General features: G+C 44.0%; 1 protein-coding gene across 1 annotated transcript; it reads left to right on the top strand.

Annotated features, from left to right (window-relative positions):
* Positions 1 to 2731: 2731 nt before the first annotated feature.
* On the top strand, positions 2732 to 22666 carry LOC310684148 (uncharacterized protein). Its single transcript, XM_083454635.1, has 4 exons — positions 2732 to 3282; positions 7354 to 7518; positions 19843 to 20052; positions 22061 to 22666. The coding sequence occupies exons 1-4, from the start codon at positions 3025 to 3027 to the stop codon at positions 22292 to 22294; spliced, it is 867 nt and encodes a 288-aa protein (XP_083310761.1). The 5' UTR covers positions 2732 to 3024; the 3' UTR covers positions 22295 to 22666.
* The last annotated feature ends 1262 nt before the right edge of the window (positions 22667 to 23928 follow it).

Genomic DNA, 23928 nt, shown 5'->3' with positions numbered 1-23928 from the left:
ACCCTAAGTCTACAACATAATTACAGTGGTACCTCGCAAGACGAATGCCTCGCAAGACGAAAAAGTTTTTTGTTTTTTGAGTTGCTTCGCAAGACAAATTTCCCTATGGGCTTGCTTCGCAAGACGAAAACGTCTTGCGCCTTTTTCTTAAAACCGCCAATGCATTCCTATGGGAAACCGTCAATGCATTTCCTATGGAAACCGTGCTTCGCAAGACGAAAAATTCACAAGACGAAAAAACTCGCAGAACGAATTAATTTCGTCTTGCAAGGCACCACTGTACATGGATAACTAGACCTTCAGAAGCTAGAGGACACCCTCCCACTCCCTTGCATTAAAAAGTCACAAAGTAGGTTAAAGGTTTGCTTTTGGTTTACTCAAAATTACTTAAACAGAAGACAGGAAGGGCCTGTTTGTTATGTTTTGTGTCTTGCTTCCTCAGAAAATGATATTATCTTTTTACTTGGCGCTTCACAGTTTTTCTTACAAATATTAATTACTATACAGCATATATTATTTTCTGGCAGATTTCCTGCCTTTGGTAGCTTATGACAAGCAGAATAGCAACAGGTGAAGTTCTTCTCATCACAGTATCTGCAGATGCTGGTCAGAACCTCACCTATTGATTTTCTGCCTGTCCTAAAGCTGCTAAATGACATGAAAATGTTGCAGCTCCGTATATCAGGGAAGAGCAGCAGATGCAAAAGAGGACAGTGCTCTTCAACTTTTAATAGTTGTATAGAAGGTAGAATTTCATCAGGTGTATTTTTTCCTGCTGAAATTCCCTCTTCCTCACAAGTGTTAAAGGTGCAGGAGCACTGCCCTCTTCTACATCTGGCCAGCATATGGAGATACAGTGGTACCTCGGGTTAAGTACTTAATTCGTTCCAGAGGTCCGTTCTTAACCTGAAACTGTCCTGAAACCTGAGGCACCACTTTAGCTAATGGGGTCTCCTGCTGCTGCCACGCCGCCAGAGCACGATTTCTGTTCTCACCCTGAAGCAAAGTTCTTAACCCGAGGTACCATTTCTGGGTTAGCGGAGTCTGTAACCTGAAGCGTATGTAACCCGAGGTACCACTGTATCATCATGTACAATCCTATGTATATACAGAAGTCCAACTATGTCCAATGGGGGTTACTCCCCAGTAAGTGTGAACAGGACAGCAGCATTAACACCCCAGGCCCAACCCAGACTCAGGTAACATCCACTGACTAGCACAGAGCTGCAAAAGTATTTACATAGGTTTTTTTTATAAAAAAAACCCCTAGCACACCACTTGCAATGAATCCCCACCTTTATTTACATGAAGATCACTTAGGTTCTCTTTATTCCTGTTCTCTACTTACCAAGGAACCTGGGGGTTTTGCTCAAGAATGAAGACAGACCTAGGTAACACCTGTTTTTTGTACTCCCAGAGACGGCAAATCAGCCTCTCTATGTTTCTAGTTCCCAACAGGCCTTGGTGCAACCTGAAACCTGCATAGCACCCAACAAGACTCACTTGCATCCCTCCTACTTCCTCTCACACTCTGTCTTGACTCTTACCAGACACAGATGACTTTACCACCAGTCAATTTGCCTTTTCCCCACCCGCCCCCACATCACTTTCATTACCATCTAGCCTAAGATCCGAAGAACTCAAAAACTAGCACACTATTTTGTGAAATTTTGATGGGCTTGTTTAAAAAAATGTGGCACTGCCCTAATATGGATTTTGGAATCTTAACTATTTTGCCCACTAGAAAGAGATGGTTACCAACAAAGACTGGAGGATCAAGTAGTGACTTGCACACGTTAGTTATCGAAGACATGTTCTGAGAAGTTCTCACAAGTGTCTCTGTCTGCGGTGTGAGTGGGAAGCAAGAAAGGGCCATCTCCTCTGCGGTGGCTTCCAAACAATAAAATGCCTTCCTTCAGAAGCTACCCCAGTACAGTCAAAAACATTACTATACACTGGTTCCTCAGGTTAAGAACTTAATTCATTCTGGAGGTCCGTTCTTAATCTGAAACTGTTCTTAACCTGAGGTACCACTTTAGCTAATGGGGCCTCCCACTGCTGCCGCGCCGCCGGAGCACAATTTCTGTTCTCATCCTGAAGCAAAGTTCTTAACCCAAGGTACTATTTCTGGGTCAGCGGAGTCTGTAACCTGAAGGGTCTGTAACCTGAGGTACCACTGTATTTCTGGTGCCTGGTGAAGTATTTCCCCAAGCTTTAATTTTATATATATAACATGCTGAAAGGGTAAGTGAATTGGTAGAACTGGAAGGGACTCCTGAGGGTCATCTAGGCCAGCCCCCTTCAATGTACAAAATCTCAACTTGTGGTCCTCCATCCAATTTGAAACCACATTGAACTCTGCTTAGCTTTACAAAAGTGATAGCAGTTATTTTTCTTGCTGCTGAACTGCTATATTTTAACATTACCTGTACTTATATATTTGCTGTTGTTTTCTTAAACTGTGCTAGCAGCTCTGCTGGAGGGTGGTTATACATTTTTTATACAATAAATATGAGTGAACAGTTGTATAATTCGCAATTTAAAAAAATAGGTGGGTTGCAACTTCGATAAATTAGAGATGTATCAGAACACCAGTGCGTCATCTAATGCTTGTATGTGTATATGGTCATCAAGCTACAACAGCCATACTGTATTAATAACTTTTTTTAAGTAATGCTGATATATTTTACAGTATACGCTTGCAAAAAGGAGAGAGCGCGCATACTTCGAAGGCGGGGAGCGGGAAGATCCCTTCTCAAGTCAAGAGCAGGCCATGCCGCGTTACACAAAGGGCAAGCAGTTCACACATCCGCCTGCCCAAGTCCCCCAAATTTGGAGGTTCCTGCCTAAGTTTCGATTCCTTCAGTTTGCCCACTATTCCATGCTGGGAAACAGAGAGCGCATCCACGCCTCCCCGGGAAAAAAGCCTGGCAGCTCCGCCTCCTCCCTCCGCCTGCCTTTCACTCCCCGGGTCGCTGCCCCGCGAAGCAGTTCTTCTTGAGAGACCCGGTTGCAGGCGAGAAGATGGCAAGCGGCGCCCACTTCCCTCTGCCCGGCCAGCCCAGCGGCGGGCTGCCGCGCTACGAGGAGCTGAAGGACGAGCACGACATGGCCATCCTCGACCCCGCGGGCGCGTCGCCTGGCTCCACCGTGATCCACATGCACAACCAAAGCCAAGTCTGCGTGGCGCCTCCCCGCGACCATATCTTGTGGTCGATCTGCACCATGATGTACTGCAACTTCTGCTGCCTCGGGTTCATGGCCCTGGTCTTCTCGGTTAAGGTGAGAAGGGCAGGATGGACGAGAGCTCCGCCGGCCATGGGACGCTCCCACCCCTTCCTGCTCCACGCTCCATTTGCCCCCTCGTGGGTGGGGGACGGGGAGGGGGCGTAAAGCCGGCGGGACGTGATCAGGACTTTAAAAAAACCACGTTTTGGGTGCTCAGAAGTCCCTCCAGCCATCCTAGGAGCTCTCTCCTATCCGTGTTTACTCGGAAATGAGCCCCGCTGACATCGATTGAACTTTTAAAAGTATCTGTTGGGTTGTTGCTTCGCTTGCTAGACGGAGGAGGGGAGGCATTAATCATGGCCTCTCATTGGCAAGAGGCAGGGGAATGACGGCATTGTTTCTTCTTTCCCAAATTTTCAGAGCCGAGTTTTGGATTTAGATTTAACCCATGGGGTAAAGTATAGCTTTAAACCGGGCCCAGTTATGCTTTTGAACCAAAACTCAGCCCTGGCTACAAAGTCTGGCGGATCAAGCTAGGCTGTGATGCGTCCATGTGTCAGCCCTGTGTTGATGTATAAAGCTGGGGCGGGGGTCTTATTTCCTGCAAGGAAAGGGGCATGGGAGGGGAGGGAAACCTTTCCCCCAGTTGGCTCACTTCCAACACTGAAATTGCCTGGGAGGAAAGGTTTTTAAACAAGGGAGCACAGTGAGGAAAAACAGCATTTTGCCCACCCCCCTGCATCATCTTGTGTGTGTCTGCATGTGCAACACGGGGGGGGGGGAGCGGGGAACACCCATCCATCTGGCTTTATGTATATAAAAATGGGCAACCTTAAGGGACTGATCAGGCAGCTGCAGCCTAGCAGTACCACAGCATCGCTCCGGTTTACATTCCACACTCAGTGTCTGTGCCCTTGCCTTCCACTGGCAGTAGGGAGCCTCAGTCAGTAGAACATGAGACTCTTAATCTCAGGGCAAACGTTAAGTTATTGGGCTAGATGACCCTCGGGTCAATTCTATGAAATGTGGAGGGAAGTTACTAGGGCAGGGCAAAAGCTAGCTGGTCTCTAGGAAACTTGGAATTCAGTTCTTAAATTTGCTGGTCACCTGCTCTGATTGTTCGAGCAGCCTCTTTCTCCACAGTTTATCACTGAAAAACAAATATCTAAGACTATCTAAGCCCCTGAGGTAGGTGTTTTCTACACTTCAATAGTAGAAAACTTGTGCATGTAGCTTAACACAGAAGAGTCAATGACCAAAAACCAAGTCCGTTTATCATCTACAACACGGATTTTTCTTTTAGACTGCTTTGTGTGATTGCAACATCTGTGGGATTTCCCCCCTATCATCTTAACTTTAATATGCAAAAATAATGATCTGCAAGGGCAACAACAGACCAATAACTTAACTTAAACTTAAACTGCTGGATCAGGTCAATGCCCCATCAAGTCCAGCATCCTGTTCTCACAGTGGCTGACCAGACACCTTTGCGAAACCTGTAAACTAGACATGAATACAACAGCATTCTGCCCACCTGCAATTCCCAGCAAAGGGTATTCTGAGGCATAATCGCCTTGACAGGGGAGGCAGATCTGTGGCTTCTCTATCGTTTTTGTCCCATCTCTTAAAGCTATCCAAGTTGGTGGCCATCACTGCCTCCTGTGGGAGTAAGTTCTATTATCTATGCGCTTTAAACAAGGAGTGTGTGTCTCTTTATGATAATGGGGAGGAGCCAAAGGGTGCTATAAATGACCAAAAAAGAGGCACCCCTATTATTATTACTATTTGGCAGAGGAAGGTCAGTTCTGAAGTTGTGCAGGCCCTGCCTTAAGGTTGCAGCCCAATACACACTTGCTTCTGAGTAAACCTGCATTGGACTGCCCTGTACAGCTCTCTTCTTAAAACAGATTGGTATCAAAATAGAAGCCTGGAGACAAGATCCATCTTTGCACTTCCTTTAGCATATAGACGCCTGGAGACAAGATCCATCTTTGCACTTCCTTTAGCATATGAACTTGCAGCACCTCTCCAACAATATTGCCACTTTTTCTATCATTAAAGCATTTTTAAGAAGCTAGCAAGCATGCAGCTTGATTAAAAACCATACAAAACTGCTGATGAAATGCATGATCAACTGAACTTGTATGTAGAGGTTTGACATTTTTATATTTTTGAAACCAATATATATATATATATATATATATATATATATATATATATATATGCTTTCGTAGATTTTCACGGGTGCAGGAATGCAGGTTTTGGTGTCCTCGGGTGTCTTCCCGTGTAAAAGTTGGGGTGTCTAGGCGACGTTTCGACGAGGTCTCACTCGTCATCTTCAGGCTGGTGCTTTCGGCTTCTTGTTACTGGAACAGAGCAGGATCTCAGTGTTTGAGTTCCTATAAATACTGTTGAGGAGGTGTGGTGTATAGCCTCCAATGTTCTGGGCAGAGAGGAGGTTCCCAGGCTAGTGTGCCTTTTCTTCTTTTGTTCCTTAATTACTTGAGGGATATCTTGAGTGATTTCTTGAGTGATTTCCTGAATCCCACTTAGGTGGGTCATTAGGTGTGGATTAGTTGCTAAAGCCTTCGTGTCTTGAACTCTTGAACTTTGTGAAGAGTTTTTCTGAGAAGATGGCTGTACTGCACTTGGTTGTGCTCTGGCTTGGCTTCGTGTATAGGGGCGAGCTGTGGTTTTGTGGCCTGTGCCAGCCAGATCTGTGTAGGGATTGCAGGGGGGTGCAGCATCCGGAGGTGCCACCCTGGTTTGGCTACTGGATGGTGTCTGTAATTTATCTGTGGAGAGGGTCTGGGTTTGGGTCTGGTGTGGTTGATTGGTGATGGCGTTCTGTGTGCCTCTGGATCTGGTGTCAGATTTTGTGGGGAGGGCTAATTTCCAGATGTCTGGCAAGCGGGATGTGTCGTCACGCTTGTTCATGTTGTGAGGGTGTTTCTCTGCAAAGTCTGCCCAGCCACGTACATTGGACAAACAAACAGACGAATAAATGCACGGATCGCAGAACACAAGAATGCCGTCAAAAAAGAAGAAAAAACTTCCTCTCTTTTCCAACACATGAAAGAAACAGGACACGAAATTAATTTTGCAGATTCCAAATTGCTCTTTAACATGGAACATCACCACAAGAGAATAATCATGGAAGCCATCGAGATAGAGAAACACCCTCACAACATGAACAAGCGTGACGACACATCCCGCTTGCCAGACATCTGGAAATTAGCCCTCCCCACAAAATCTGACACCAGATCCAGAGGCACACAGAACGCCATCACCAATCAACCACACCAGACCCAAACCCAGACCCTCTCCACAGATAAATTACAGACACCATCCAGTAGCCAAACCAGGGTGGCACCTCCGGATGCTGCACCCCCCTGCAATCCCTACACAGATCTGGCTGGCACAGGCCACAAAACCACAGCTCGCCCCTATACACGAAGCCAAGCCAGAGCACAACCAAGTGCAGTACAGCCATCTTCTCAGAAAAACTCTTCACAAAGTTCAAGAGTTCAAGACACGAAGGCTTTAGCAACTAATCCACACCTAATGACCCACCTAAGTGGGATTCAGGAAATCACTCAAGAAATCACTCAAGATATCCCTCAAGTAATTAAGGAACAAAAGAAGAAAAGGCACACTAGCCTGGGAACCTCCTCTCTGCCCAGAACATTGGAGGCTATACACCACACCTCCTCAACAGTATTTATAGGAACTCAAACACTGAGATCCTGCTCTGTTCCAGTAACAAGAAGCCGAAAGCACCAGCCTGAAGATGACGAGTGAGACCTCGTCGAAACGTCGCCTAGACACCCCAACTTTTACACGGGAAGACACCCGAGGACACCAAAACCTGCATATATATATATATATATATGCATCTGCAGAGTCATACAAATTCCCTGCAGAGTCTGCACAGGGATATGAGCATAGGATTCTTGCACACTATATTCTCCCTTGTTCTGTCTTGTCTGTTTTGGCATAGATGACTTTTTGGTGGTCAACGCCAACCCAGAAGTGTGGGAGCAGCTCTGCTACCGAAGCACAAGCAGCTTATCTTCTACAGTAGTTTGTTTTCAATCACTGACTTTTTTTCTTCTTTCTGAACAGGCAAGAGATCGCAAAGTGGTTGGTGACCACAGTGGAGCTCGCAGCTATGGTTCTACTGCCCAGTGCCTCAACATCACAGCTGTGACCCTGTGCATTGTGCCCATTGTCATTGTCATCATCCTACTAGCAGCTGGGGTTTTCACTCCCCAATTTCATAACGGTTATTAGGAAGCCTATGGAGAACCATGTCACAGACGGGTTTCCCTTGTAAAACCACTCACTGCCTTTTCCCTTGCTGCCAAGGTTCCCACTCAAGTCACTTTGTCTGTGGGTAATGGTGATGTTTTGCTTTCCAATGACACGGGTGTGTAGTTTGTCAAAGAGCAGCCCTTATATTGATAATATGGTACTTCCAGTGATGTCTCTCCAGTGCTTGCCAAGATGGAGCTGGATAAGCATCAATTTCAAGAGTTGCCATGCTGTGAATTGTGCATTAGAGGGATTTCACCCCCCAAAAAATCCACATGGCTCTAGTGCCTCTTCTGCTCTCAAGTTATTTTCCTATGGATTATAAGCATCCAGTTTTCTCTCTTACTGGTGCACATGGGGACCAAGTGACATGAAGATTCATCTCCTGTTCCTGATGCAAGGAAGACAAATTATCCAGTATTTACACCTACACACACTTCTTTGTAATAAGAGATGCTTGTAGAGTTTGGTTTTTGCAACACTATCACCGTAATACATTTGCTTAAAAATATATTAAAAAACAAGCTTGTGGAGCTTTTGTTCTTGTACATGTTTATTAACAAAGAAGCTATGCACACCCCAAACAGGGGCTACAAAATGAGTTCCAGTTGTAAGGAAAATAGTTTCCTAGGATGTGTTTACACTCCAAAGCCGTCCAAATAATGTTCTTTTGCCATGGTGACTGGCTGTGCTGGTGTTACAGGGAAACAATTAAATGGTGCCTCTGACAAGAGTGCAAGCAGAGTTTACAAGTCTTGCTGCAGTTATCTGTGCCATTTCCACCCCCAAACACAAAGGCTGCATTCATCCTCTCGGTGCTTGGCTACCTGCTTCTAATTACAGTGGTATCTTGGGTTACATACGCTTCAGGTTGCAGACTCCGCTAACCCAGAAATAGTGCTTCAGGTTAAGAACTTTGCTTCAGGATAAGAACAGAAATTGTGCTCTGGCAGCAGGAGGCCCCAATAGCTAAAGTGGTGCTTTAGGTTAAGAACAGTTTCAGAATAAGAACGGACCTCCGGAACGAATTAAGTACTTAAGCCGAGGTACCACTAAAAACAAACTTTAGCTATCACAAAGAGGCAGGGCTGGCCCTCTTCCCAGCCATGTGGCAATAGATGCGCAATTGTACAATTAAAAAAATCGAAGTATTCTTAAATTGGAAAAAGCACAGCATCTAGAGTCCTAGTTGTAGGTGAGTGGGAGACTGGACTGAGTAAAGATGTAAGGAGATTCAGTGATGAGTTGTAGGTTTCATGATCCTATATTAAACCATTTACTGGGGAGGGTGTCTCACTGGAGGTCTTTCAGATAGAGGCTGAACAGACAGGGCGGGTGCGGGGGGGGGGAATCTAGCTCTGCATTTTCTGCATTAGGCAAGGAACTTGATCTGGCAGTGCATGGGATTTTGGCACCTGAGGCAAACCACAAAATAGTGACCCACCCACCTGCACCCCAGCCAGGGAAGAAAGAGTAAGTGAAGTTCTACATTGGGAAGGGTGGGGGAATCAAACCAACCTTACTGATGTGGAAATCAAAGTGGTGAAGGGCCCCCACTCTGAATCATGCTGGGCAGATGCAAAGCCCAGGAAACCCCAGAGGGCAACCCCCACCATTTCCTCCCTAGGGGTGCAAGTTGACCAGCAGTGCCTCCTATTTGCTTAGAGGCTGAATTGCAGTAGGAGGGGGTGGAGTGGCCACCAAAGAGGCAGCAGATCTGGCCTCCAAGGAGTGTATACCAGCAGTGAACAATACATTCGTTAGATGCTGGATCTGTGGATCCTGCCACCTGAGGTGGTTGCCTCACCTTGCCTCATGGGTGGGCTGGCCCTGTTAAGAAGCATTTAAAATTATGTATGGTGTGGATTGATACCTCCCCAACCCCCTGCTTTGCTCATAACACCAGAACCTAGCTCACTGGGTGAGCCTAAATGGTGGGAGATTTAGGACAAACAAAAGGAAATACAGTTTTGCATAAAGTATGTTAATGTAATGAATTTGCTGCTACAGATGATGTCCAAGAAGTGGAGACTGGGCATATAGCCTTATCCTCTGTCAGTTTGTCTTAAGATCTTTTAAAGTCGGTAGCCATCACTAGATCCCATGGGACACAATTGCACTTGTGACCAAAACTGACTTTCAAGCACATATGAAGCATATTTTCCCTGAAAGAATTCTGGGCACTGTAGTTAAATTGCAGTGCCCAAAATTATTGGGGGGGATGTGCTTCAAAGGTGCTCTTAAAATGGGAGAAAATGTATTAAGGGGTGGCTTCAATTACTCCACATAGGCAGGGTAAAAGCATATTCTCATGATGTATAGAAGAAAGAGGTAGGGTGTCAAATATATGGATTAAGACAGATGCTTTTTAACTTGTTCATAAATGATATGTTATGGCAGGTTAAGCAGTGAAGTGGCCCAATTCGCCCATGGCAATTAGGGTCATAAAAACTGAAGCAGACTGAAGCGTGTCAAAATCTCTCTCCAGACCGGGTTAAGGGGGCTAAAAAACGACACAGCGTTCACTGTAAGTACGTGTAAATGATGCAATCCTTGTTTGCAAATATTTACAGAACTTTTTGGCTCTTGAAGAGATGCAGGGCAAAGTAATGACCTTGTACTTTGTGACTGAACAAATGTAGAATGAGGGGCGCTTTCCCCTATCAACAAACATCTATATTATAAACTGTCCCATGATCCTCAGATGAAGGGAAGTATAGAAATTTAATTAATAATATAAACAGCATCAACTTTTCAATTGCAGTGGTAACTCAGGTTACAGACACTTCAGGTTACAGACGCTGTACAGGGTACAGACTCCACTAACCCAGAAATAGTACCTCAGGTTAAGAACTTTGCTTTAGGATGAGAACAGAAATCGCAAAGCGGCAGTGGGAGGCCCCATTAGCTAAAGTAGTACCTTAGGTTAAGAACAGTTTCAGGTTAAGAATGGACCTCCAGAACGAATTAAGTTCTTAACCCGAGGTACCACTGTAAATGAAACCATATTACACACAAAGCAAACAAAATGCTTTGTGCTAAATAGCACAAGGAAGAAATAGAACCATGTGGGAACCATGGAAACAACCACAATGTTGGATAGGAGTCTCTCACTCGCACCCCAAAACCACTTTCTGAACTACCCTCTGCACTGAGGGCTGGAACCATAGCAAAAAAACACACTCCTCAGTAGTTTGGAAGGTCATCAGGGTTGATAGTGCAGAAAAGTGGCAATAAGTTCAACACAATCAATATGGCTGCATTTCCCCTGGTTCAGTTCCCAGTGTGCATTGTCACCAAGGTAACCCAAGAGGTAATGCTCATGATTGAGAAAACGTCTGGCAATGAGACATGTTGAAGAACCTTGACCAAGAATGGAAAGTGGAGACTTTGCTAGATTCAACATGGTGGGATTCTGAGAGAGCTTCTTTAAGAGAAGTATTACTATTGCTGCCTAAGTAGCTGGAATAATGCCCCCATCACCCACTCAACCAAGCCAAATTTATTGTGGGTTTCCCAGGGGCATTTGGTTGGCCACTGTGGTGAACAAGATCCTGGACTAGATTGGACCAGCAGATCTCTCACATTGTTAACTACACACTGTGATAATCATGGCAGCCCTGTGGTGTGTTGTCACTCTCAAAAATATGCAGCACAGCTTATTCTGGGTCCTGATGTGTGATGCTGGTAGTAAAGCAGCAAACTTTGCTAAATAGGGGTTGGGAGGACATATTTTGACACCCTTTAAATTGGTTCGTACATGCTGCTCATCACTGATGACTGCAGCATGAAGCAGTCAGTTGGGTCTGTGAATAAGTCATTGCAGATCAGAGAAAAGAAAATACACAACACCTCAGGCACAAGGCCTTTCAGTGGAACCCATTCACACATTCATCTGTGAGTCATCAAGAACTGCTGTGTAACGAAGTGATAAACAATCAAATTATATCCATACATATGTAAGCTGGATCATAACGAGCAATCAGTTATATTCTCCTGGCTACATGGCAATAGCTTTAGTTATCAAATCACTGTTTGCAACTGAGCCATTGATAGGAGATATTTTCATTTCCCCCGTTTTCCAAAACAGTCCTTATTCCAGAACAAAATAACTTCACAGACTGAAAGGTGAAGGAGAATAATCACTTCCTTTCCATGTCTGTCAACTTCAATGGAAAATACTCAGTACTCACTAGCACAAATTATGTTAACTTTTGATATGGCAACTCCGTATCAGAGGGTGGGGGAGTCTACAAAGAAAAGCCTTTTGCTAGCCTGACCTGAAGGACAAAAGAGAATGTAGAGAAGCACAGCCAAATGTAGCCCACCAGCTATGAATGGGGAGGGTGCCCATTTTGATGCTTTTTTAGGATGGCAAAAATAAGACTTGGGTGCTGAACACCTGGCACGCCACAATATGTTACCTTGTTTGCTTGGTGCACCATAACTTATGCAGGCATGGGTTAAACTTATTTGTAGTAACAACTGAATAGCTGAATAACTGAGGGAGAGGGAGAGGCTGGGTGAACAGCCAATTTTTTCAGAGAAAAGCTGGAATTAATTACAGTTAAATTCTTATCTGTATAGTCATGGCTGGTTCCTTTGCTTTTGAGCTTTGGGAGTTGCAGGAGTCATCAGACGGCCAAATCTTTGATCAACAACTTTTCTGTCTGATTTTCTCTGCTCTGTTTAAAATATGGCAACCCTAGCTATCTATAAGATTTGGGTATTTTACACCTATGCCCTCATCTGGTTAGGTGAAGTGATGGCCAAAGTGATGATGTTGCATGGTGTACGAAGAATGTATGAATGCTTGCTTGGACTTCAAACCATAATACTAGTAACTTCAGTAACTAGTAACTAATAATTTATTTAGAAAGTTATCCAATTAAAAGGTATCTGGAAAGCTAGTCAGGCTTTCCTTTTAGAAATGTGTTCCCAAGTGGAGTCTTGTATATTCTGTTATATTTTACTCCAGGAAGACCCATTTATCCTAAATAGAACCCAATAAGACCAACATGTATATAGAAAATATTTTTTTAGAATGTGATCCCATTAAGATCCCAAGATTAAATTTTGCAGGAAGCTCTTAAAAATATGAAATAATCAATACATTTTGGGGGGAAATTTTAATCATATTGATTTTTAATCACTTAAAAAATTTTAAGTTATGCATATTAACTTTAAAGTAAATCCATCATGTGCCATATCATATTAAAGCTCATGAAGTTCGGAAGAGATTGGTATTTTAATTTTGAAATATCTCAATTCTGGGCTGAGCTTTTAAGGTTTTTGTGTAGTCTGGCAAGGCCAAAATTGTCAATTAAAAAAAGAAATCAAACCCTCATAACTCAAAAACAGTATGAGATTTAAAAAAAATTCAGATTCAGACTTGGCTCTGATCATTCAACAAGTGTACAAAATTTTAAGAAAATTGAACCACTTGATATGGAAGGACCTACGTGGTACCCCTGGAATCTCACACTGCTTGAGAATTGGGTAGTGTGTAACAATATATTGCCTAACCAAAAAGTTGACATCCCAAGAAAAGACACGGGATTGTTAGGATTATATATGGCTTGTTCCTGGTTGGAGATGAGAGGAGTTCTCATTCATGATTGACCAACTGCCCCCCACCTCTTCTAAGAATCCTGATGCCCTAGTCTTTTCTCTATTGATCTCCATTTGCTTTATGAGCAGGGTTTCATCTGTTGCTGCCATTTAAATGCAGGGCAGTGGGGAACATGAACACACACACACACACACAGCAATGATACACAAGGACCCTGTATAGACAGCTCAGGTGCACTTTGGCTCCCCAATCTTCAATTGCTATGGATTCACAGTTGGTGCAGAACAGCCCCCCTGTCATGGTGTTCCTAGGAAATGTCTCTACCCATTTCATGCCTAGTCTCTACTTGAGTCCATAGAAAGGAGAACTCGAAGCAGAAGAAAAGGACCTGGAACAGACCCAAGTTCACTAGTCCTTCTCCTTTCTGCTGTGAGGTTTCTGGTGCAATGAGAGGATGCCAGTATCTTTACTCCTGTAAACACACTGGAAACCTTGGACCAGGTGAGGAGAAGCCAAAAACACGCTGGAATCTACTATTGTGGGCTGCAATATTGCCAACCTCCTTTTCTGCTCCAGGCCTTGGAGCGTGTCACAAAGGCTTAGGCATTGTCCCTGTGCATATTCAGAAAAAAAAAAAAAAAACAGCACCAGGGCCCCTCAAACTGCAGACAGGAACCTCATGAGCAACTTCTCCTGGGCATGAGACTATAAAAAGCCTTGCTGATCAGCCCAGTGGCTAGCATCCTGTTCTCAGTGGCCTACCAGATGCACGCAGGTCCTGCTTCCCATAGGCAGAAGCACTCTTCCCACCTGCAGCTCCCAGCAATTGGCATCCAGGGGCATGCCACCCCCAACAGTGGTGGCAGAGCATAACCAATGTGGCTAGTAGCCATTGATAGCCTTATCCTTTACAAAGCTGTCTCTAATCCTCTTTTACAGCTATTCAAGTTGATGGCCATCACTAGCTCCTGTAGGAGTGACTTCCATAGTTTAACCATGCACTGCGTGAATAAGTTCTCTTCTCTCTGCTGACTCTTCCAACATCCTATTTCATTGGTTGTCCCCCAGTTTTAGCATGAGAGAGGGAACACACCCGGCAACAGGCCGCAAAGCACAGGGAAAGTGCCTTGCCAGGGGACTGTCCCGCTAAGAGTTCTCCCAAAGGGGGAGTATCTTCAGAGCCACTTGGAGAGCCCACCCCTTTTAAGGTCAGGGCTCTGCTCATCTCTTAAGTTTGTTTATTCACACTCCTGCCACCTAGCCTGCCCCAGAGTTTTCAAATCTTCCTCTCTTACTGTTTTCTCTCTCCTTGGTAACTGCTTGCTGCTGAAGGAGCATATTTTGAATGAGTCTTCCAATAAGCTTTGTCTAAACAGAAGTGGAATTTATCAACAAAGAGATGCCCACTTTAAAACAAGAAGTTTTATAAAGGGGTCTGTTAATATATAATTCTGTATGCACTGAGTGTTAAAACAAAGCTATTAGGTTTATGTTGAATTGAATGTTGTTTTGTTAAAGAAGATTGGTTTGGATTTCTAAAAGCTTCCTTGCTTCCTTGCTTGCTCTTTCTTTCTTTCTTTCTTTCTTTCTTTCTAAAAAAGAAATAGCTGTGTGTGTGTGTGAAGGCCAGTCTGGGACATAGCAAACCCTCAACTGGCAATGAAAGCTTGTTTTCCTCTAGTGTGGAATCTCTGGAGAGTTGAGAACTCATACTTTCCAAGTGCCTCATTGAGGTGAATATATGGCTGACACAGGATTAATCAAGATAGGTTTCTCTCTTTTTGAAGCACAAATTGAAATGCTGTGATGATACGCTTAGGCTCAAATGTTTCATGTAGCTTCTTTGGCCCATTAAGGTCTGCATTAAAAATGTCATACAGACTACTTCTGCTATCTCAGCCTCTATTGTAACATTGAGAACTTCATGTGATTTGTCAGGAAAAGGTTCTCTGTGTTCCAAAATTATTTCCTACATATTAGAAATATTGGTTGCTCCTCTGTGGAGAGTGGAAGTAGGGTCAGGGGGGTGTCTTTGGCAGTGGGAGAAGAAGTAGGTATGCTCGATCAGGGTCTGGGGTTCTAAGGGAGCCTGGAATACTTTGCTGGTTTTTAAGCAGAGGTTGGATGGACATCTGTCATGTATGATTTAGTTGAGATTTCTGCATTGCATGGGGTTGAACTAGATGGCCCTCAGGACTAGATTACCCACAACAAAACAGAACACCATCTAAGCAGTGCAAAAGAACATGACAATTAATCCAGACTCTCTAAAGCAGTCCACTTCCACACTTTCTTATGGGATACAAGCCCACATGAACTATGTTTGACATTCCCTTCCTGCTTGATACCATAAAACTGGTATAAATGATATATTAGAAACCTTGTTGATCTCAGCTTTTAAGATCTATCAAATTGCAATTATTGCCCCCCATTTATATACCTTTTAGGTATTTATCATGAAACCAAAGTACCAAACAAGGACAGGAAGTTTTGAAGAAGCTACCACAGCTGCTGCCAGTGTAGAGCTGAATTTAACAGATGAACAAAGGACGCCACTGTACAGCCCCTTGAAACTGAAAAAAGCATACCACAGAGTGATGTCATAAGTTCAGATGGAAAAGGTCAGTCTATCTGCTTTCTCACAAATGAAATCTCTGGGTTTCTCTTCTTTCCCCATAGCTCACAAAACAAGAACAGCTTTGATGGCAGAAATTCTGTCAGTTTCACAGACTGGAGCGCATTTATTATAGTAGCCAAAGTTCAACCTAAATAGCTCTGCTTCTGGCCTGGGCTTCTGAAAGATTATGTTTCATTAGTTTCTACTTAGTCTCCTAGAATAAGGGTGCAATCCTGTACTCAGGATCTGCTGGTTGAGGAGCTGTGTTGGAAGCTCCACCAGCAGTGAAAGCAAATGGGATGGGGTGGGATGGGGGTAGAGCACGCTCATTCTAACACATTACCCCTCCACATATTTGTTAACTGACTACATCCTGCTAAGATTCAGAGCCAATCTGAAAGCAGCATCTATTATGTTTTTCAGATCATCTGTAATCACAAACAGACACATTATTTAGTGTAGGACTCAACATGTCATATATCAGAATTATTCCAGGAATAGAAAAACTACAAAAACCAAGGGTGTTCTTCTGCCAATGCAACGGTTTGACATCACCCCCAGAGGAGTCTCTCAAGACAAACGGTTGCCAACAACAACAACAACATTAATCTTCCCGCTATTATAATCTCAGGAAACAGACACTGCCCTTTGCTTTGCTCCGATTGTCCTTTTCCTGCAAGACTAGTACTGGGCTGACCACAGCTGCTGTAGGAGATGTAGCACTGCACTGGAGACAGGGTGTTTACCGTATTTTCCGCTCCATAAGACACACCTGACCATAAGACGCACCTAGTTTTTAGAGGGGGAATGCAAGAAAAAAAAATTCTTTAAAGGGAGCACTGAGCAGAGCCTGTATGCATCCCAGGTATACAGCGCTCCCTTTCACGAGCCACATGGAGCATGTGTGCGGCGCTTGTAGGCTTTTCCCCAAGAAGGGAAAAGGGCATCCTCTCACTGACACACACGCTCTGCTTAGCTCTTTAAAGGGAGCGTGGCTCTTGCGGGCTTTTAAAGGAGATGAGGGAAGGGACAGAGCCGCGCGCTCTGTCCCTTCCCCCATCTCCCACAAAAGCCAGCAAGAGCCACGCACTCTTTAAAGGGAGCGCGGCTCTTGCTGGAGGTAGGGGAAGGGACAGAGCGCGGCTAAGCCAGAAGCTAGAACAGCAAGAGGGATTGCTGTGCAGCGATCCCTCTCGCTGTTCTGGCTTCTGGGATAGCTGTGCAGCCTCTTCAGGGCAGCAGGATGAAGGATCCTCGCTGCCCTGAAGAGGCTGTGCATGGCTAAGCCAGAAACTAGAACAGCGAGAGGGAGCACTGCACAGCAATCCCTCTCGCTGTTCTGGCTTCTGGGATAGCTGAGCAGCCTGCATTCACTCCATAAGACGCACACACATTTCCCCTTACTTTTTAGGAGGGAAACAGTGTGTCTTATAGAGCGAAAAATACGGTAACCCTTTTCTCCCATGCAATTTCCCCAAACTTTTTTTATATCTGCAGTGGGGGTTGGGGAGAAACATAGGCACAATATGTGTATCTGCTGTTCTTGTGGGGTGGTGGTACAAAAAGACAGTAAGACTCTCCCCCCCCCCTTTACTGTTATGCAGAAGAGGAAATTTCAGTTTGTAATGTCAGTTGAAACTCTCTCTTTTATACAACTATTAAAGGTACAAGCACCGTTTCTTTTGCACTGGGCTACCCTAATTTCTTCCACTGCAAAGCTAAAAACACTTTCTTCAGGGTGATTCAGATTGGTCTTCTCTAAACATGATGCTTTGAGGAAAATCAGTCCCACACACCTCAATAATTAAGATCACATCTTCACATCAGTTGAGAGATATGATCATGAATCTACCATGTCTTGTGTGGTTTGGTCATCAGGAGAATTCTTCACTGTAGTCCTGCCCTGGTGTTTTGCTTTGTAGCCTTTCAGCTGTTGCTGGAAAACGTTCTGCTTTATAAACATTTCTCAGTTTTTATGATTATCTAAGGAAGTAAAGAACTGAACTCTGAGCCAAGTAAATGTTTCTTTATTGAATCAGGCTAAAAAATATTTTCATGTGTACTCAGATTGTAGAAAAGAGCAAGCCTATGCAGGCTTGGATAGCTAGTTTCTAGATGTTTATTTTCTAATGCAGAGTTCTCAGCACTGGGAGTAAAGTAACCTCTATAAAATATGAGCCTGCTTAAGCCCAGGACAAAGAAGCAGGAAAAAGGAAATATGCCTAATTGTGACAAATGTCAAAAGAGGTTCCAAATTAGATCTGAAATCTGAGTACTCCATGGACATGTTACAACAAGAAGAAATTATCAGTATAACTATCTGACGTTCAGAAGACATATGAAGGCATCCCTGTTTAGGGAAGTTTTTATTCTGTTGGGAGCTACCCAGAATGGCTGGGGTATAAATAAATTATTATTAGCAAAAGTTTGTCAACCGCCAAGTGGATATAGATAAATCAATAGGGCAAGAGAAAGGGACTTTTAACTAGATAATTAAAGCTGGGCAAAGCAGGAATAGTGTCATACGAGTGGTGTTTTTTTCTAAAAAAATGTTTAGGGGCACTCCCATTTTCCTACTCATATTGAAATACTGCCCCTTAATGTGGCCAAACTTAGATTCACAAAATGTTTAGGGGTTCTGCGTCCCCCAGAAAAAAAGCCCTGAATACAACCTGTTTCCTGGACCAGGCAACTGCATCTCTGCAACAAACTGAAGTTTCAACAGGTCAGGTTTTTGGGTTGCTATGTGTCAGGCAGGGAAAATACACAATATATTTTCTAGAGGAACATAAAGGTGTAATACTATGTGTGCCTAAGTATACAAATATAGCATTCAGTTAACTTTTACTCAGAAGAGATTTGTGGAAATTAATGGACCTAAGTTAGTCATGGCCATTAATTTCAAAGGGTCTACTAGGAGTAAAAGTTAGCTGAATGCAACTCTTTACTAAATGAACTGTACCCCAGTCCCCTTTTGGTACTGAACAAAAAAATTGTTGGCAATATTATTTTAGTGGGTTTTTTTTAAGAAGCTGGACTAGCTGCCTTTCTCATATACCTGGTCATTTGTCAGACCATGGGCATACTCAGGATTTGAGGGGGGCAGGCTTTATGGTGGGGGGGAGCAGAACCAAGTTATCTGCGAGGCAATTGGCCAGTTAGTTAAGTATTTTTATTTATTTACTTGATTTAGCCCGCCCCGCCCCGCTACGCACATGTGTCAGACCCTTTAGCTCCTCTTTTTGAAAGTAAAAGCAGGGTACAAGCGTTGAAATGAAACAATGCAGTGAAAGGTCTGTCTCCAGGGCCGGATTTAGGTTTGATGAAGCCCTAAGCTAGTGAAGGTAATGGGGCCCTTTATATGTCCAGCTGTCCTTTGTCAACAACAAATTGCTGCTGCTTTTTGTGCTGAATATATGCTATATGGTAATTTTAGGGAGCAGGCTAGCAGGCGGGGCCCATTACTTACATCATTGGAGCCCACACAACACAAAGCACTGTTGCTATATATGTTTTATTTTATTTGGTTTTTATCTTATATTTTGGAAATGTACATCCAGTTCCCCCCCCCTTTAAATTTTTTGGGGGACCCCAAGAGAGTGGGGCCCTAAGCTATAGCTTGTTTAGCTTATATGTAAATCTGGCACTGCCTGTCTCTATAGGAATATAGTTCCCCCTTTACTTTCTGACGGTAGTTCCCAAACTGCCCCCCCTCCTTTTTTTTTTAACACTACGCTAAAAGCTTGCTGGCGAATTACCAGTGTGTGAGATACACGGCGGTTCCTTTTCTTTAGGCTGCTGCTAGAAAGCGGGCGGGATAAGAACTCGAGCCTCCCCAGGCCGCGTGGCCCCAGGACCGCCGCTGAGCTTCCCCTGCGGCTCTGGGAACAAACCCGCCTTCCCTCACGCGCCCCCCACGGATATACTGTATATCCATTGCCCTGTTCGCCCTGCTCCGCCCCCGTTTCCGAGGAGCAGGACAGAGGCCCCAGCTTCGTGCGCCAGAGGCCGCTCCTGACTAACCAGAGGCCGAGGAGACCCTCCCTCACCCTCACGGGCGGCGGGATCCTCTTCCTCCTCCTCTTCCTCAGCAGCCTCCCGCCAGCACTAGCAGCTCTCGGCCACCATGGAGCTGGAAAGTGCCATGGACGTCAACCTGAGGCCCTACAGCGTCGAGATGATCGGCGGCGACACCATCACGATCTGCCCTTACCCCTTCGTAGTCGAGCAGCCCAAGGACTACGTGCTCTGGTCGCTGTACAACTTCTCCTTCATGAACGCCTGCTGCCTGGGCTTCGCGGCCCTCGTCTACTCCATCAAGGTGAAGGCGCCAAGAAAAGGCGGGAAAGCTCCGCCAGTAAATCCTCCTTCCTCACCCCTCACTTTAGTGTCCGCCGACGGCCCCCCGCCACCTCAAAATGGCTGGGCAATATTTTTGTCTGGCCCAGAATATATTGTACACCCCTGTTCTTGCTACGTTTCCTGCCCTTGCTAGGACAACCCCTCGCTTTCCTCCACCCTTGACTCAGATCCTAGCGTTGCCCTTTCCAAGCAGCCTTTGTACTTTTCTCAGCGACTCTGGGAAAGTAGAAATCCAACAGCTGTGGCTCCCTGGTTCCCTTTGTGGTGGGAAAAGTATCACCTGTTGGATTTCTGCCAGTTACACAGGTATAAAACCCTGTGTGAAATGTGTTAAACTCTCAAAGTTCATCCCTGTCCGCTTTCCAAGGAATTTCCCCCCCCCCACCCCAAGACATTCAAAGCTGTGGATTCATTGTGGAAAGTTTCCCATCTCCTGTAATTCCATATCCGCCACACAGAAGACATACATTTCATTTTTAAAATCATTTTTCTACTAAAAAATGAGGTGTGGAGGACATATTTAGAGGCACATGGCCTGTTTTGCTTCAAAGTATTAGGATTCATCAGTATAAATTACTCAGTAACACTGAAGCAGTAGGCAAGGCTATTTAATTTTCATGTTCTCTAGCTTTGAGATGGATGAGTTTCAGAATACAGTTCATTCGTGTGTGTATGGGGGGGGGAGCGCTAATACATCAGTTATATTAATAGGATTTTGGGTACATTTGAGAAGAAAATGCCCTCCAATCCCTCTTACCGCCTTAGTTATTAAGACACAGTCTTGGGCACTGTTTGGGGATTGATAGTTAATGTCTGCAGGGGTCTCCAGCTGTGGCACCTGTGGGCACAGTGACACTTTTGAAGTATTTTCTGGTGCCTTCAGCACCCCTGAGGCTCTTCCCACTTACTGCCTCCTTCCTCATAAGGCGGTAGTGTGATGGTGAGGGTTACTGTTTTCTCCCATGAAAGTACCTTTGAAGGAGAAAATTGGAAGCTTGACACTCTCACTTCCTCTTTCAGCTGTACCGTAAAGTATGTGTTTTTTCAAGGCTCAGGGTAATTTTACTAGATTCAACTTTTACAGAGATCCATTGGGAAAGTGAGGTGTGTGCATTGTTTGTATGCGTATCTGTGTTTTGAGAAAGTGGGAAGTGAGGTTTCTAGGTTCCTCTTCCAACAACGATCCCCTTGTTTCCTTTGACTAAACTGTAAAGATCACAGATCCAGTGGTCTCTGGATCTGAGACACATAATCTTATAGATCTCAACTTTTAATTCTTTATTTTTTTTTACAAGGAATCTCCTTAAAACCACCATCAAATCATCAGTCACCTCTGTGTCCACAGATATAGTCTGAGATTTGTGGGTGGTTTTGTTGTCATCCTATGCAAAAATCATGAGGCTCTGTGTTTTAAATAAATGTTTTTTGAGGTAATAGGAAGCAACACACCTGTGATTGTTACTCTTCAGTCTGTCAGTGTAAGCTTTAATCATGGGGGTTGGGGTGTGTGTGGCTTGTATAAAATCATGCACATTCAAGAGGATCCATTTAAAATTTACTGGATCTGATTTTTGCTCATGGAAAAGTAAAGTGAATTTGAAGGTGGGCACATGTGCTTCTGTCTGTCTTGGGAGAGAGGAAAACAGGAGTTGGTTCTTATTACAGTCTCCACATTCCAAATACTTCCTTGGGCCTAGAAGGGTTGGTGGGCTCTCATTAAAAGAATATGAATGAAGACAGATGATGCTGAGGCTAGAATAGGATGCAACCTTTTGGGAAGCAGGAACTTTCATTTTGCAGAATCCTTTGGTCACTAATAGCACTGAACAGGAAACTGTAGATTTGATTATGATTACACAACAGCCATGGAAAGTCCATTTGAGCTTTAGGTGTTGTAAGCATGTGCAAATGTTTCCAATGTTAATTCTCATTTGTTTGTTTGTTTGAAAAAATTCTCTCCCCTGCAGGCAAGGGATTGTAAAGTCGCTGGAAATGCTGAAGATGCAACTAGATATGGCAAGAGAGCCAAGATTCTGAACATCGTTGCAATAGTTCTGAGTGTCTTGTTGTTCCTTTTGCTCTGTGGCTTCATTGCCAGTGTTTTAATAGCTTTACAAGAAAGAGTCCAGAAGTTGTTTAATGAATACAAAACGAACATGGGGGATGTTTTTGGATCAGGGAGTGGATCTGGGGCTCCCTAAACAAATCTTTAAGCACTGGCTATCCTTTCTTCTGCTTGTGAAAGTGCCTGCCCTGCTCGTTCATTTGCCAAGGCACGAGACCTTCTGCAAAGCAGTACTACTCGCATTTATGAAGATGTACTGCCACTGATTGCCTACCATCCAGTTTGAGATGTTTATTGAAAAAAATGCAATGCTTTTATGAGCAGTGATTTCTCTGTCCCAAGCTCTGGATTTGGAGCATTTCCAGTTCTGTTACTCATGGGAAGTGCCATATTCATTTGGTTTTTAAGTATTTTGGCAAGTCTCCAATTCAGTATGTGTATTAGAGCTTTCCTTTATTGAAATTTTACATTTGATGTGAATTCTAAGAAAATAAAACATATTTTGTTATTCCATGTAAAGTTACTTTGTTAATCACCCAGTAGAGGGGCATCTTTTCCAACTGGCAGTTTGTTGAGCTCCACCAAGACACAGCCAGCTCTTCTTCCAATGTTGACAACCTTGGCTGTCTCCTCCATTGAAAATGAGGCTTTCACACTACTTCCCACGGCCTGTGGAATTGGACGGAGCTCTGGCAGGAAGAAAGAGAATGCCAAAAAGTGAAGCAACAACTGTGTAGTGTGGTTGGCTTTGCTGCTCATTTGGTTTTTCCGCTTGTTCACTTGTCCAGGTAAGAGGGTACTGCTAGTTTGGCCCAGCTCAGATAACTTGTTTCTTGTGGAAATCCAGCCCAGGACTAGAGAAGGATGAGAGAGGAAAAGCTTTTAATCACCCCTTCTCCGTCTCCCTCTGACTACACAATGTTGTCCAGATGGGGAAGCTTGCACACTTGACATGTGAAGGGGGTGGGACAAAAGGAGTTACTCAGAAATCCAGCAGAGATGAGGATATCAAAGTTTTGGTGCTGGCATGTGGCTGGAAAACGTGGATGAAGAGATGGACAGAGGAGATCATAGGGTTGGATGGGAAGGTGAGAAGGGGGCACACTAGAACACAATCTATTTGGGAACTGTTTGAATACAGTCCACTCTCTTTTTTTGGAAATTATTCTCTTTATTTCTGCGAGGCCAAGAGATGGGTCTTGTCGACTGGACAGCCTGGACATCCATGCACACTGCCCAGGCTTCTGTCCTGGGGAGGTTACTTCAGCGCTGCTAACACAGCGGTTTGACTTCATCCTCAGAGGCACACTCCATTGTCTCTTGAGAAAGACAACAAGAACAAGAGTACCTAGGAAGCTAGTGTTGAGTGTGAAAAATGGGATCTTTATTCCCTCTATATTAATTTGCTTGAATGAGAAAAGGGATAATTAAATTTTAAATCAGTTTTCCACAATCTTTCCCAATCTTCAAATATATTATGACCTATGTCTTGTGCCCATTTAATCATAACTGATTTCACCTCATCTTTTGTTTCCCATTCTAGCAGAATACAATATGCGCCTTTCAGCAACTTTACTTTCGCTTCCAGAACTTCCTTCTGAAATCTAGATGTCGTGTAACTGAATCCTTTCTTATTGTCTTCTTTGTAAATCTCATGTAATTGCCAATAGTGTAACCAACTCTGAAAATGCTCTTTTATTTCCTCATAGTCTCTTAATTTCCATTTTCCTTCTTGGTCCTTTAACAAGTCAACATACATGAGCCACTTTC

Source organism: Podarcis tiliguerta (genome assembly GCF_965153285.1).
Source record: "Podarcis tiliguerta genome assembly, chromosome: 1".
Taxonomy (NCBI): domain Eukaryota; kingdom Metazoa; phylum Chordata; class Lepidosauria; order Squamata; family Lacertidae; genus Podarcis; species Podarcis tiliguerta.
The sequence above is the reverse complement of the archived record's forward strand: the minus strand, read 5'-3'. Positions and strand labels throughout refer to the sequence as shown.

What these genes read in the sequence shown, in the direction of transcription:
- LOC310684148 (XM_083454635.1), top strand. Translation starts at nt 3,025, where the DNA reads ATGGCAAGCGGCGCCCACTTCCCTCTGCCCGGCCAGCCCAGCGGCGGG. An exon ending in CCCTGGTCTTCTCGGTTAAG is followed by an intron (nt 3,283 to 7,353) that starts GTGAGAAGGGCA and finishes CTTTCTGAACAG; the next exon opens with GCAAGAGATCGCAAAGTGGT. An exon ending in CCCAATTTCATAACGGTTAT is followed by an intron (nt 7,519 to 19,842) that starts TAGGAAGCCTAT and finishes CGCCAGCACTAG; the next exon opens with CAGCTCTCGGCCACCATGGA.